The 14,581-nt window shown below is 35.2% G+C and overlaps 1 protein-coding gene across 1 annotated transcript in view; it reads left to right on the forward strand.

Annotated features, from left to right (window-relative positions):
• The first annotated feature begins 12,798 nt into the window (after positions 1-12,798).
• LOC121316845 (bone morphogenetic protein 5-like) overlaps positions 12,799-14,581 on the forward strand; it is a 28,676-nt gene continuing 26,893 nt past the window's right edge. Inside the window, exon 1 of the mRNA XM_041252115.1 lies at positions 12,799-14,038. Within this exon, the coding sequence (XP_041108049.1) occupies positions 13,549-14,038 (490 nt within the window). The 5' untranslated portion in view covers positions 12,799-13,548. The remainder of the gene's footprint in view (positions 14,039-14,581) is intronic.

Genomic DNA, 14,581 nt, shown 5'->3' on the forward strand with positions numbered 1-14,581 from the left:
TTAAATGGATTATTTTGTTTATTCGTAACATTTAATCTGTAGTTGTATTAATATGTGGCCTGGAACACCCCTTAATTGTGGTGACTAACTGTAATCCTGGAGAAAAAAAAACTGCCTTTATTTGCATGACTCACTGACATGCCAAGAGAAAGTAATTAACGTAAGAAAACCCTCTGAAGACCTATAAAAGCTGTTTGAGAGTCACTGTTTAGCAACAATAATGGCAAAGCAGAAGGATTTTGGTGACTTCACAAGGGTCACGATAGGTGGGTGCCCATGCAACCAGCTCATTCCTCAACTAAGTGGCTGTATTGACCCACACATCCATCACAAAAGTCTTCCAGGTGTTTCTTGAATGGTAACACCAGAAATCACATCTCCCATCACAAATAGGTCACTATGGATTGTGTGCAAAATATTGTGACAAGCAACTAACAGACATCCCAAATCACATGAACCTTCAAGACTGGAATAGACACACCTGTTTCCACTCGTCCTATACCCTGTTAGAGCCATTCTGTAATATTATCTGGTCAATGTAGTAAGCCTCTAAGACCTTTCTTAGTACTGAGGGTTAAAGCTATACTTGTCAGTGCTATCTTTACAAATACCTTATAAAAACACCAATTATAAGAACTCCACTAGTACTTACATTGTTAAGGTCATGGAACACTAAGCAACTTTCAGTCAACTTTTTCTGGAAACTTCTTTTTAGATTCTTCACCAAGTTCCTGAAACCATAAAACGTTTCCTAAAAGTTGCATGGTGTTCAATAGCCTTAAGTAAAACACAGAGCCCTATTCAGATTATATCTTCTAAAAAAAAAAAAAAAAAAAGTTTATATTAAATTAAATTACATGTGTAGACAGCTTACATTTTTTAAACAGCATGCTTCTACCCTTTTTTTGTCAGTTCAGTTTTTTTTTATCAATGTACTTAAATGTTTGAAGTTAAAACATCCTGTTCTTATTTCTTATAAAGTGTGCCCTCCAGTGTTTGCAAGTATATTGTTTAAGACATTACTTACGAGCAATGCAATTTTCAGGCACTTTTCACAGCATTACTTATGTCTTTTTTTTTTTTTAAACTTCTGCACATCCAGATCATCAGTCCTGGATGCAGAAGAATCTGTCAATGAATTGCCTACAATCCACCCTCTAGCAATAAAATACTACACATGGTAGATATTTAAATGATTTTGGTTCAATTGCATTTTATATTATATCTATTTAAACATTACTGTAAATGCAGAAACATTATCGAAACTCCTAACATACTAAGTTGATAGTATTTACAATCCCTCAAAATTAAATCTTATAGCTTTAAATTACGAGGTCTGAGGAGTTAATGCATTATAAACAGGTTATCCTGTTTGATAATTCTGACAAGCTATAAAATATATTGGTGGTCTGTTCTGAGATTTGCACACACTCTAATGCAATGTGGTCAGTAAATTGCAGTTAATGGCATTGCAAACACACTGGGATTTCTGGCTCTGTACAGTTTTCAATGCTATTAGAAAGCAGTCGTTATACTTTCTGGAAATCTGATTCCTTTCTTGAGACATCAGTTTATACATTAAAGTTGCAGTGATCCCCAATCATGTTTTCACAATGTGTTTATTCTCCAATGGTTCTCCCCCCCTTCCTTTTGAAGATTTGATCTTTAGGCTCAATAGACATGTTCTTATAATATTTGCAGCAGTGGGGGGTTATACAGGTCATCAGTCAAAATATATCATAAATTAGAAAGGGTATTTATTTTACTGGAAGCGGCAACAGAGCTGTTTCCCTCCTAAAGAATGTTGATGGAATTGCTTCCGCTTATGTGTCAGAACTCATTCTCCTAGCAGATTTTACATTCGCTCTAAATACAAGGTTTCTTATAACCTCCATGTTTGAAATAAAAACAACAAATAGCCTCAGAGTGCTCTTTAGACTGTGCCTGTGGAAACCATTATTATTATTATTATTATTTATTTATTATTAAATAAGTAATAAGAATGTATAATAATAAACAACGACATCATCAGCATAGTTATTATCTTTACGTTTTCATTATAAAGGCGAAGTGTTAATGAATTTTTGTGTTAAGATTATATTTGTCAATAGTATCTCGATAGGTCTTGTTTAATGATTTTAATTGTTTGACTACATACTTTTATGAAAAGCGATAGTCATTCAAAGAAAAGTGTACCTTATCGATCCAAACGAACGATAACTTAATCACAGTTTGATATAGTATACTGGTTGGGGGGGGGGGGGGGGGGGGGGGGGGGGGGCATTAGTTTTCAATTATAAACAATGTTACCTTAGCTTAAAACATTTTGTGCTGTGTTTTGCAGTTCCCTTGGTTTCCCATTTCAGAGAAGCCTTTGTTACCTGAGTGAATCCTTCGTGCACTTTCGATTTACATCCCGGAAATACAATTCTAGCCATCAAAGTGCAACTTGAAATAACAGGGCACTAGGAAAAAACCTGCACAGGCGGAACTTGGAACTCTTGCCGATAGCACTGCTGTGTAAAGCCTCGAATTTACTACCGTAGCGATTGAATAAAGTATAAAAATAGTCTTTTCTACTATAAATTCATAACCCAACGTATAGTTTAGACATATCTGTTTGAAAAGGCAGTTACAGTTTGGAGTAAGCATGTTTTACATGAATTTGATAAATAATTAATACGTTATTTCCCTTTAGGCAATGTAGTTTTTTTTTTTTTTAAATCAAGGCTGTTTTATCAATGAAGACTGTCTTGCCTAAAGTTGTTATACTGAATAGACAAAATGCCTCTGAAAAAATACATAAAAGTTTGAAGCAGTGCAAATGACCAATTTTTATTAAGTGTTATAATGACATCATCAAAAGTGTCATTCCTATGTTACGAACGTATTGCCCCAAGTTAATGTCACACTTTTTATATAGTGTAGCCACCTATATATTATATATATATATATTGTAAAAAGAAAAAGAATGTTTTGGGGAAATGCGTTTTACACACCTGCATCCAACATGAAAATACCCTCACCCACACCTGTATATATTAGTTAATTATGGCTGGCTTTTTTCATATGTAAATGACAGCCTATATGAACCACTACATACAGTTATGGGTAAAAGTATGCAAAGCGCTGTGCCCCAAACTTTTAACAATTTTTTCTAAGAGGTATGAGTCTATTATATATGAAACATGTTGCATTGCCTTGGGGCAAGGCGTGTTCCCTGCTGCACAGCTCAAACAGCTCTAGCAGCCTCTCACTGAGTCACTGCCACAGTATCATATATATGGCTTGCTATACTATGGCTTGCATACTAATGAGCCGCTTTGCATTAAATAAATCACTACACACTACTACATTCTAAATTCCATGACAAACTGCCGTTTTATTTGTTGTTAGTTACAAACCACTGCCAAAAATGAGTGGCATTCCACCTATTTCCTTTACTATATTTGGGGATGAAAATCCACATAACAAGACAGCAGTCCATCTGAAAAAAATTTAAAAAATGAATTTAATATATGCACCAGCAAGAACAGACACAACAGTTGAGGAGGAACAGCTAAATGAAATAGACGATAACAAAGCTTAAAAACAACAACAACAACAAAAAAAAAAAAACTACAGTATGGGCTGGTTAATGTACTTAAAGAAAAAAAATATGGACATTCATTTTATGGAAATAAATAAAAAAAAAATCTCAACAATATAAGGGAATTTTATGCCAGTGCAAGAAGTTAAACTAAGGACCAGTATTCAGTCTCTAGTTTTATAATGCTGAACTGGACTAAATACATATTTTAACAGTAAAAGTTTTAACATCTCTGCTGACAGTGAGTTTAAAACCAGCAGTAATGTATTCATGTCAGTCAGGAAAACTCTTAGAAAAGCAGGTAACGACAAGGCCAGACACGGCCTGCCGAATTACTGGCCTGGATTTTAAACATCTGCAGGAAACTGAGGTACTGTCCCCTGATGCCACAGTCGGATTGGTGCGTAAAGTTTGGTTCGATCGTCAACTTAATATGTATATTTGCCATCACACTGCTTACAATGGTTATCACGTATGTGATGTTAAAGCATTTTGTCAAAGAGAAACATGTTTATGTATATGTATTTCCAGCAAGAATTTATAAACGCTGCACAGCCTATAATGTAACTCACGTATTAAGAAACCAAGGAAAAAACATTTTTTAGGCTGCATATGCACGCACACACAGAACATGCAACCCCTGCACACACACACACACAACATGCAACACCTGCATGCACACACCACCATACAACCCCTTGCACGTAAGTGTATTATGAAATAATCGTATTATAATATGATTCCCATTCACTTTAGCTATTTTTTCAAATATATATGAGGATAACATATGAGGAAAAGGGATTTTATACTTCCATAGCTAATTGTACCAGGTAGATATAGTCTTTATTAAAGCATGATGAATTCCAAGAGTTGGAATTCCCAACCGAGTTCCAAGTTCTGCCTGTTCCAGCTTTTCCCCAGATTCAAATAACAAGACTGCAGGAATCAAGATTTACCTGCTCACCGCAAAGTAATCTTGTCATTGGAGAATGATACTGAGGTTAGCTTGCATGGTACCTAATCACTGCATGTGTTGTAGCTCAAACCCTACACGACAGTTACCAGGAGTTTATCTGTAGCACTGGATTTGCATAATAATAATAATAATAATAATAATAATAATAAAAACAATAACATGTGGAGAGTAGACTCAAAAGATTTTCAACACAATAGCATGGTATTAATGTTAATAAAATGAATAGGATGTAAGACAATAGTTGTTTAACTTCCTCAAGCTTTCTCATGTAATCTGGTCTAAAATAGCTATCAAAAGGGTTAATGCTACTGTGGCCCACAAACATATAATACTTCATGTTTCCCTGTGTGTTTGTTATGTTCTTCTAAAGTTTAGTCTTCTCTACACTTGGAATGACAGTCCAGATTTCTTACATTCAGTTGGCAAATTGCTTGAACTCTTGACATAAATTAAATCAGGATAAGTTATACAATCAACCACTAGATGGTGCTGTGAATTTACTGTTTTACCATTTTGGTATAAATGTACATAAAAACATGTTATCAATAATTGCTTGTTATAAAAAACAGGACTTTCAGCATTGTAAGTGCAAACAGTGGTTGTACCATAAATTTACCACTAGATGGCACTGTTGCCTTTTTACTGTATTCAATGTTTCCTCTTGGTTAAAAACAAACAGTACACATTCAAGTGGAACACTGTTATGGAAGATGGAATGCCTAGCTACATTACACTGCTGAATCGGTATGACTGTGTAATTTCATACATAAAAACATAAGAACATAAGAAAGTTTAGAAACGAGAGGAGGCCATTCGGCCCATCTTTCTTGTTTGGTTAGTATCTTATTATCCCAGAATCTCATCACGCAGCTTCATGAAGGATCCCAGGGTGTCAGCTTCAAAAACATTACTGAGGAGTTGGTTCAGACTCCGACAATTCTCTGTGCAAAAAAGTGCCTCCTATTTTCTGTTCTGAATGCCCCTTTATTTAATCTCCATTTGTGACCCCTTGTCCTTTTTTTTTCTTTTTTCAGGTTGAAAAAGTCAGGTCGACATTGTCAATACCTTTTAGAATATTGAATGCTTGAATCAGAAAGCCACATAATCTTCTTTGTTCAAGACTGAATAGATTCAATTTTAGCCTGTCTACATATGACATGCCTTTTATACCAGAAATAATTCTGGTCGCTCTTCTTTGCACTCTTTCTAGAGCAGCTATATATTTTTTGTGTAGAGATGACCCGAACAGAACACAATATTCTAGATGAGGTCTTACTAATGCATAGTAAAGTTTTAACCTTACTTTCTTTGATTTAAATTCAACAGTTTTCACTGTATATCCGAACATTTTGTTGGCCTTTTTAATAGCTTCCCCACATTTCCAAGTCAACATACACTCCAAGATCTCGATATAGATTCCTTCTTCAATTTCAGTATCGCCAATATGGTATTTACAATTTACATTTTTATTGCCTGCATGCAGTACCTTACACTTTTTGTATTAAATATAATTTGTCATGTGTCTGCCTAGTTCTGAATGCTGTCTAGATAATTTTGAATGACCTTTGCTGCTGCAATGGTGTTTGCCACTCCTATTTTTGTGTCCTCTGCAAATTTAATAAGTTTGCTTACTATATCAGAATCTAAGTCATTAATGTAGATTAGGAATAGCAGAGGACCTAATACTGGTCCCATTTTGAGGTTTCTTCTCTAATCAGTACTTTCTGTTTTCTACATGTTAACCACTCCCTAATCCAAGTGCAGCATTTCCTTGAATCTCTACTGCGTTCAGTTTGAAAATTAATGTTTTATGCAGGACTTTGTCAAAAGCTTTCTGAAATCTAAATAAACCATGTCATATGCTTTGCAGTTATCCATTGTTGATGTTACATTCTCAAAAAAATCAAGCAGGTTAGTTAGACACGATCTAGTCTCGCAGCTTACAGTTACCATAGAGAATTCAATACATTCTGATATTCTGCACCATTCTCTCACAAAATTATTAATATTCTTGAATAGCCAAGACCATAGTTTGTGAAAGCTGGTATTTTCACAAGTGTTGGCTCCTGAGTGGAGGATTGATGCGTTTACTCTGTATGAGGGACCTCCTAGGAAACAGTCTGAATGTATATCAAAAGCTGTAATACTTAATGGAGCATACAGTTTTAATTTTGAACTTTTCATCTTTTCTTTCACTTTTTCTAGATACAGAGAAGTTAACATTTATTGCATATAAACATTCTAAAAGGCCCTTTTGTCTCCTATGAACAGGATGGCTGCAGGGGTGACATCAGACCAGAAACAGAAACCACAACAAGTAATGGAGGGGCTAAACTGAGATACTACAGTGCCCAGTACTTTTATTAAATAAAAATAAAGATTTTAATCAAAACACATTTCTTATATTAAATTACCTCCTAACTCCACACCCGTTCTCCACTCACAAACACACTCTCTGCGTGCTGCCAAACTGCAGGCCTTTTATATTATGTCTGAGGGGTTAACTAGCTATTAATGATCTTATTACCCCTCAGCCATAGTCTGCATGAGTTTATTAAGTCTGCATGACTGTCAGCCAGTTAAATAATCAGTAGCTGACAGGCACGCATTCCCACGAGACACGCACTCCCACGAGACATTTAAAAACATAAACGGTAAATGGCATCTCACCCGTACTGCCAAACAATACTAAACATGGCTTTTTGCCGTCATATAAAAATACAAATCATAATAATACAAATAAATCATAAAAATAGCAGACAAATATACATAGGGGCGGGGCTCCCCGTCACATCTCCGTAAATATAATTCGGCACATTTCCACATACTATACATAGCATAGTAAAAAGTACCAGTAATTACTTTCAGATATTTGCTCTACAGTATTGATCCTGGGGACTGAAACTGCCTTGCAATAGGGATATGCAGCATTTAAATACAGTATACCGGTATTACAGAATTCATGTCAGGGATTCTATTTGCTAACAAATCAATCAGTTTTGTGAAGCAGTAGGTGTAGGGCTGTGATTAAAGTTTGTGTATCTACAGGTAATATTACATGTTACAGGTGTTCCCTGTGTTTTAGTTTAAAACCTATACTTTGTTCACCACTTAGGAGGATATACAAAACCAGTCACAAAATGAAGAATTTACATTCAAGGTGTTGCAGGGTGTGGTTTTGTAATTAAAAGATGCTTTGAAGCTGAGAAGAGGTGTTTAGCAAAGGTATTTTTATTCATGACCAGCCTGTCTTTTAGCCTAGCAATGCATAGAATCAATAGAGTAAATACTCTATTAGCTGTTTTCACTGCATTGCACCACACCATAACTAATGTGGCATTTGCTTCTCTGAGATTAGTGCTAACTAGAATCTGTGAAACCAGCAATATATCTATTGTAATAATTTACTAATAATACATTTTAAAGTATTAAACTAGCTTATTTTAACTGAAAAATAAAACACTATTGTCAAGCTAATGACCATGAGCGCCACCAAATTGCAACTGTTGGTCTTGGCATTGCATAATTTTTGAGACCTGGCACCATTTTTTATAGATATAGCATTCTTAACATAAGTACTTGGTCTTGAAGTATTAAAAATAAACCTGTACCCCCCAATTTTAAAAAAGTCATTACGGAAATTAGCTACAGGAAATGCAATGAACCGATAGGGTTCATAAATAGCTTTGGAAATAATTATCCATTAAAAAAAAAAAAAAAAAAAAAAAAAAACGAACATATTGCCTCACATTCCACCTCACTCTTTTACATAAGAAAATGTTCACACACTGCAGAAGACATCACTGTGGCACAAATCACTGCTATGGGAGTGACAGGGTAGCGTCACTGGCAAGCCTGTTACTACCAGGAAGAGAGACTCAGAGACAAGAACTTGCAAGTTTAAAGCGCTAGTGCGCACTTTAATTACAAAATAATAAACAGAACCAAACAAACAGGCACAATGGCCAAAACAAACAGTTTAAACAAATATTATATACTTTTAAAATACAGTGGTTTCAAACCAAGCCACCGCTTTAACAAAATAAACATGGCTTCACAAACTCCCCTAAACCCCAATGATATTTCTTCATATATATTTCATCACCGCACAGCACACAAAACCCTTCACCAACATTAATTCTCACCACTAATTCCAAACTAACACCCTTTTTATAGACGTGTGGCTTTTTCCCCACGTGTTTTTGCATGGAAGAATTTAACCACCTCCCTGCCACCCAATATTCCCCACACACCTGTGCACTGGTAGGGCTTTCCCCCTGCCACCCTGCCTCCCTGCCACTAGAGAAATGCAGCCAGGAAGAAAAAAGAGCGTAAATTCATTTTGAAATTAGGCACTTGGGAACCTCTTGGAATTAACATTCTATTATTTTGAAAGACAACTTGTTTATAACAACAGCTTGTTTACAGCACTGCTTTTTCCATCCAGCTGCAAAAAATGACTTGTCTGTAGGTCTGATATTAACTGAAATAAAAGAAAAACTTTCTTTTTGATTTTGCTCCTCGAGGGTACATAAAGTCAAAAGGCTTTTCAAATATATATATATATATATATATATATATATATATATATATATATATATATATATATATAGATATCTATATAGATAGATAGATAGATCTATAGATAGATAGATAGATTAGATAGATATCTACCCGATAGTTTAAAAACGATGGGCTTCAATGGTTTGCTGGAAAAAAATTCCATCTCAGGTTTTCTGTGATGTTCTGTGATTTTCCAGTAACTCAGTGTAGCCCTGTATATATAATATATATATATATATATATATATATATAATATATATCTATATATATACTTATAAATTTGAAATGCTATGAAAGATATAAAGCTTTATAATAAAACAACAAATTATTACATGACGTGCTTAAAATGAGAAAAAAAAAAGTATTTGGGCAATCAACATATTTCATATGAAACCCATTCGTTGCTAAGTATTGACAATTTTCATGATTGAAAACCAACACCTGGTGATAATTATACAATAACTAAATACAACATCATCAAGTGCTGAAAAATAAATTGGAAAGAATAGAACAACGATCTCAAAATGGCAGTGATACAACTAAACCAAAAAGGAGAAACTATCAGAAAAATAGAAGAAAGACTCAGTGTGCCGAAAAGCGCTGTGTGGGCTATTATTGACAAAATCATTGACTGCATTTAAGAAAGGTACCATGCCAGTAAACTGCAAAACTGATCTATTTTCCTCTATCCCATCTTTTTAATGTTAATTTATTTTTCTTTCCAAGGCTAAGTTTAAACATTTAAATAACATGTATGTATATTAATACAGGTGAAAGAAAACAAGTTATTTTATATTGGTTTTAACGAAGATGTTTTTTGATGAGCAATATTTTTTTTTTTTTGTTCTACTGCCTTGACTGCCATTGGGAAGTTATTGTAATACACTATATTACATTGTAATACCTTATATTACAGGTATCACTTTTGAGACAACGCGCTCAGTAAAACCATTCAAAGCACTGACAACTATCCATATTTAGTAAACTGAGTGGGGTAAAATGGGTAACAAAAAATCTCTCAGCGCCAAGATATGGGTCTATAGTTGTCATTCAGCTATATGTGAAGTATATTATTGTGCTTAAGCATGACATTCTCACGTAGAGCCTTTGCACGCACATTTCACAAGTAATTTGTGTTAAATAGATTTCAACCTTTCAAAATTAGTTCACACATGGGCATTTCTGTTTGAAGTGCCCCTACAAACGTTTAATCACGATGGCCCCCTTTTGACCCCATCCTATTGCGTGACACAGAAATTGTAAAAGGGTTAGTCCCCTAGAGGGACTTTATGGGTGGACCCACATTTTTAAATACTGTAATGACCCTCTGGAACCTAAAATGTTACATAAAATAACAGGTTATTTTTACATTTCAGGTACACCCACACCCTCCCTTGCAAGGACTAATTATTTTAACACCTGCACTGTTTGGGAGAACAACGGTGTAGTAGATCACCCAGTGTTGCAAGGCAGTAGAGGGTCTTCACAAATAAGCTCATTTTTCACATATGATTAAATACATAAAACCCAAACTCCATCTAGCCTAGTGGGTAGGATATATTACAGAGATTCTGACAGTGAAAAGGCTCATTCAAGTAAACAATTTGTCATTCAGAAATTTAATTTGAATGTACAATTTAGAGGTCAAGGACTTGAACAGCAACCATCATAAATCATTTTACTACAGTGTATATTTGTGATCATATAAAATGGGGTTAAATTTACTTTATTTTACTTATCTTGTCACTAGCTTAAATAACGCATTACGTGTAACTTGATCTAATCGGATTTATTCCTTTGTCCTCAGTGACTTAACGTTTCTGCCAGTGTCTTGTGTTAGCATATCATTATCATAACATTTACTGCTCAATACAATGCAGTATTTTTCTAAATATGCAGCATATTGTAGCAATCGCGGTTAACACAGGCAGGAGCATCACACAGGGCGAGGCAATCCACACACGGGCCGGGGTGGGGGGGCGCGAATTTGGAACCTCTCGCACAAAGACATAAGCCAGATATGTGCTCCTTGCAAAGGAGCTGTCTCTTTTCTTCAGCAGTATCAGTGCTATGCTTTAGTACAAGAGGTCCTAGGTTCACGCCCATCCTCCGCTTGTGTGTGGATTCCCTCGCCCTGCGTGATGCACCTTCCTGCGTTAACCGAGATCCTCACAATATTATAATTTAGAGGTTGGCATGCATAGAAAATCCAGAACTGGTTAATCGCCATGAAAATTACCCGGGTACCCAGATCTCTTTCGGGTACTGATTAAAAAAATATGTTTTAAATGCATGATACATGTTTAAATAATATATTGTACACCTACATTTAGTCCTTTCAGCTCTGTAATCTTTTTCCGTACTGAAAACGTTGAAATACTACTACTACTACTACTACTATTAATAATAATAATAATAATAATAATAATAATAATAATAATAATAATAATAATAATAATAATAATAATAATAATAACTTCTCAGTTTAAATACAGTTATTAATGTTAAATGTGTATCATGCTGTGGGATGATGTAATGGTTTATATAAAAAGGCCAAACCTGACTAGTTATCTACACCGAAAGTGGGTCCTGACTAAATACCCCATGTCCTTCACACCACATGCAGCCGTAAACCAGCATTCACTGTCCCATCCATACAGTACACCTAAACTAAACTTAAATAGAAAAGGCCTAGAATCCTTCCCCACTGTGTTGGTTAGGGTTAGACCAAACTAGCTCACCCCAGGTGGTGGAGCCAGTCCCCTTAGGGGATGCAAAAAAAAAAAAAAAAAAAAAAAGCCCCAATACTCAGTCAAATTAAAGGAATTCTTAATCATAGATATTTTTTAATAATATCTACTGCAGTTCTATACTTGTCTAATATCTTTTTATATGTATTCACAATGATTGTGTATAGATATTTTGTATACTATATCAAAGTTACCACAGTTGCAGAGGATGTGTAAATTGCAATTGTGCAACGTAATGATGATGTTTAAAAGCAAATGCTGCTTCTAGAAGTCTTTTCAGAAGCAGACCACATGGCTGAATAAAGGTCAGTCCTTTGTAGGCCTGTTAAATAATGTTCTAAGCAGAAACAGCAATAGAGGATTACACACAAAAAAATACCATAAAGCAATAGAATATTAAATGCATAATACATTCAGTGCTTAACTGTCCCCTTTAATCCATGAAAAAAATACAGTAAAATAGTTCAAATAAGTTTACAAATTTAACTGCCACAGATTTTCGGCTGTTATTCACAAATGTAACTGGAAATATTTAGCATAGCTCCAAAAAAAAAAAAAAAATTCTCTATATATATATATATATATATGTATATATATATATATATATATATATATATATATATATATATATATATATATATATATATAAGTAAAACATTTATTTCAAGAAAGTATACATATTTCCTAGATATGTTGCCTGTTTTTAGAAACTTTACCCTCCACATCTGATTCTAGTAACATTGCAAAGGCTTTGGCCGATAAACTACATATTCGCCCATACATTACGTGTAATTAAAGACTTCTGTATTCTCTGGTACTGGTTTTAGGTAGTTTCAGATTACAAATAGCTCTCTTCTTTCGCAGCTGGGTAGCACTGCATTCCTCTTTTGGTCGGCCACTAAGTTTAGATATACGGTAGTTTTGTATTTGCGCCCGCTAGAGGTGGATGCATCACTGCTGTTTAAGGCTGGGATGGACTGGCAAAAAAGAACTGGGTTCTGCATATTCCATCGGAATATACAGAGGTGCTGGCGTTAAGATTTGAAATGCAAATATAAAAGTGGTTTACTTATAAGCCATCTTTGTTCCGTAAAAAGAGGGTCGCTTTTAAATTTCTTTCACTACAGTGAGCTCAGAAATACGTACCTGCGTGTCATGTGTCTGTGACCGAATTGCAAGGTAGTGAGTGCTACAGCGAAGATACTCCGAGAATTGTGTTGGGCATATTAACACAGACTGCGATGCTGGAACTTGACATTTTGCATTGTGATACACGTGGACGTTTTATTACTGGTCAGAAGTACATTTGAGATGAAGAATACTTTTTGTTTCCACTTTCGGGGTATTTGAACGAAAAACAAAAAGATACAACCCCTTTCAGGGAAAACATAATTCATATATAACTTTTAAAAGGAATACATATTCAAAATATATCATTAAAAAGGAAAACCAAAGGATTACTTTAGTAAAATGAAAAGTAAAAACGTTGCAAATATCCAATGATGGAACACTCGCGGAAGTGAAAATTAAAAAAAGGAAGAGAAAATAAAATTGACACAAATAATTTCTGGGAATGGAAATACTGACACTGAGGTGGCACTGAGATGAAAACGTGACCGTTGTATTCTGTTATTGCATATTACATTATTTTTTTCGAAAGCTGAACGAAAATGAAACCCTTAACACTTCTATATCGAACCATACTTGGACTTCTGTGGAACTGTTGGGGTTTGATGGATTGTGTTCATTGTGGTTTGGGGGACAACCATGTCCATTCCAGTTTTATTTACAGGAGGTTGCGCAACCATGAAAGAAGAGAGATTCAGAGAGAAATTCTTTCAATTTTGGGCTTACCCCATCGGCCCAGGCCGTTTTCCCCTGGCAAACAGGCTTCATCTGCACCACTTTTTATGTTGGACCTGTACAATGCCATGGCAAACGAGGAGGAAAACGCGCTTGTGGACAGCACCACGAAGGGGTCTCGCAGAAAAGCACAGGGAGGCTCGCGCAAAGGGTACCATGCCTTTCCAAACGGATTCTCTCGTGCAGCACAGTCGAACCGCACATCCCCCCTAACAACCCAAAGGCCCCCACTGGCAAACTCTCACGACACCACATTTCTGAATGATGCTGATATGGTTATGAGCTTTGTAAACTTAGGTATGTATATTTTTGAGTTGTTTTATTTTTTATTTTTGTATACAATAAGGCTTGTATACAATTATAGGCTATTCCTAAATCAGCTACAATGACACGTGTCTCTAAAAGTGTTTGTATTTGTATTTCCATTTGGGCATGTATGCAACTAAAAATAGATACATATACGTTACACACACACACACACACACACACACACACACACACTATTGAGACAATTCTGTTCTGGAATTAAGAGTGAGATCTAATTAGGTGCAAACAAGGTAGGCATATGTGACTTAATTAATCTCGTTTAAATATTGTCCTATTACAGTATCGAAACCATGTATGTTCCATGTGAACTATACTTTTTTAAAAGGCTTGTCCAGGTGTTGCACTTGGTTTTCCCAATATGTAACTGGGATGTGCTTCCATCCAATGTGAAGTCTAAATGTGAGTACACACTTCGCAGGTGCCGGTTAACTATCGGTTTGAGTGGTTTGTAAGCGCATCATTTATACATCTCACATCGTTCTTGGACTGCAGTAGCAGGATGAAAAAATACGT

Source organism: Polyodon spathula, chromosome 6 (genome assembly GCF_017654505.1).
Source record: "Polyodon spathula isolate WHYD16114869_AA chromosome 6, ASM1765450v1, whole genome shotgun sequence".
NCBI classification, from domain to species: domain Eukaryota; kingdom Metazoa; phylum Chordata; class Actinopteri; order Acipenseriformes; family Polyodontidae; genus Polyodon; species Polyodon spathula.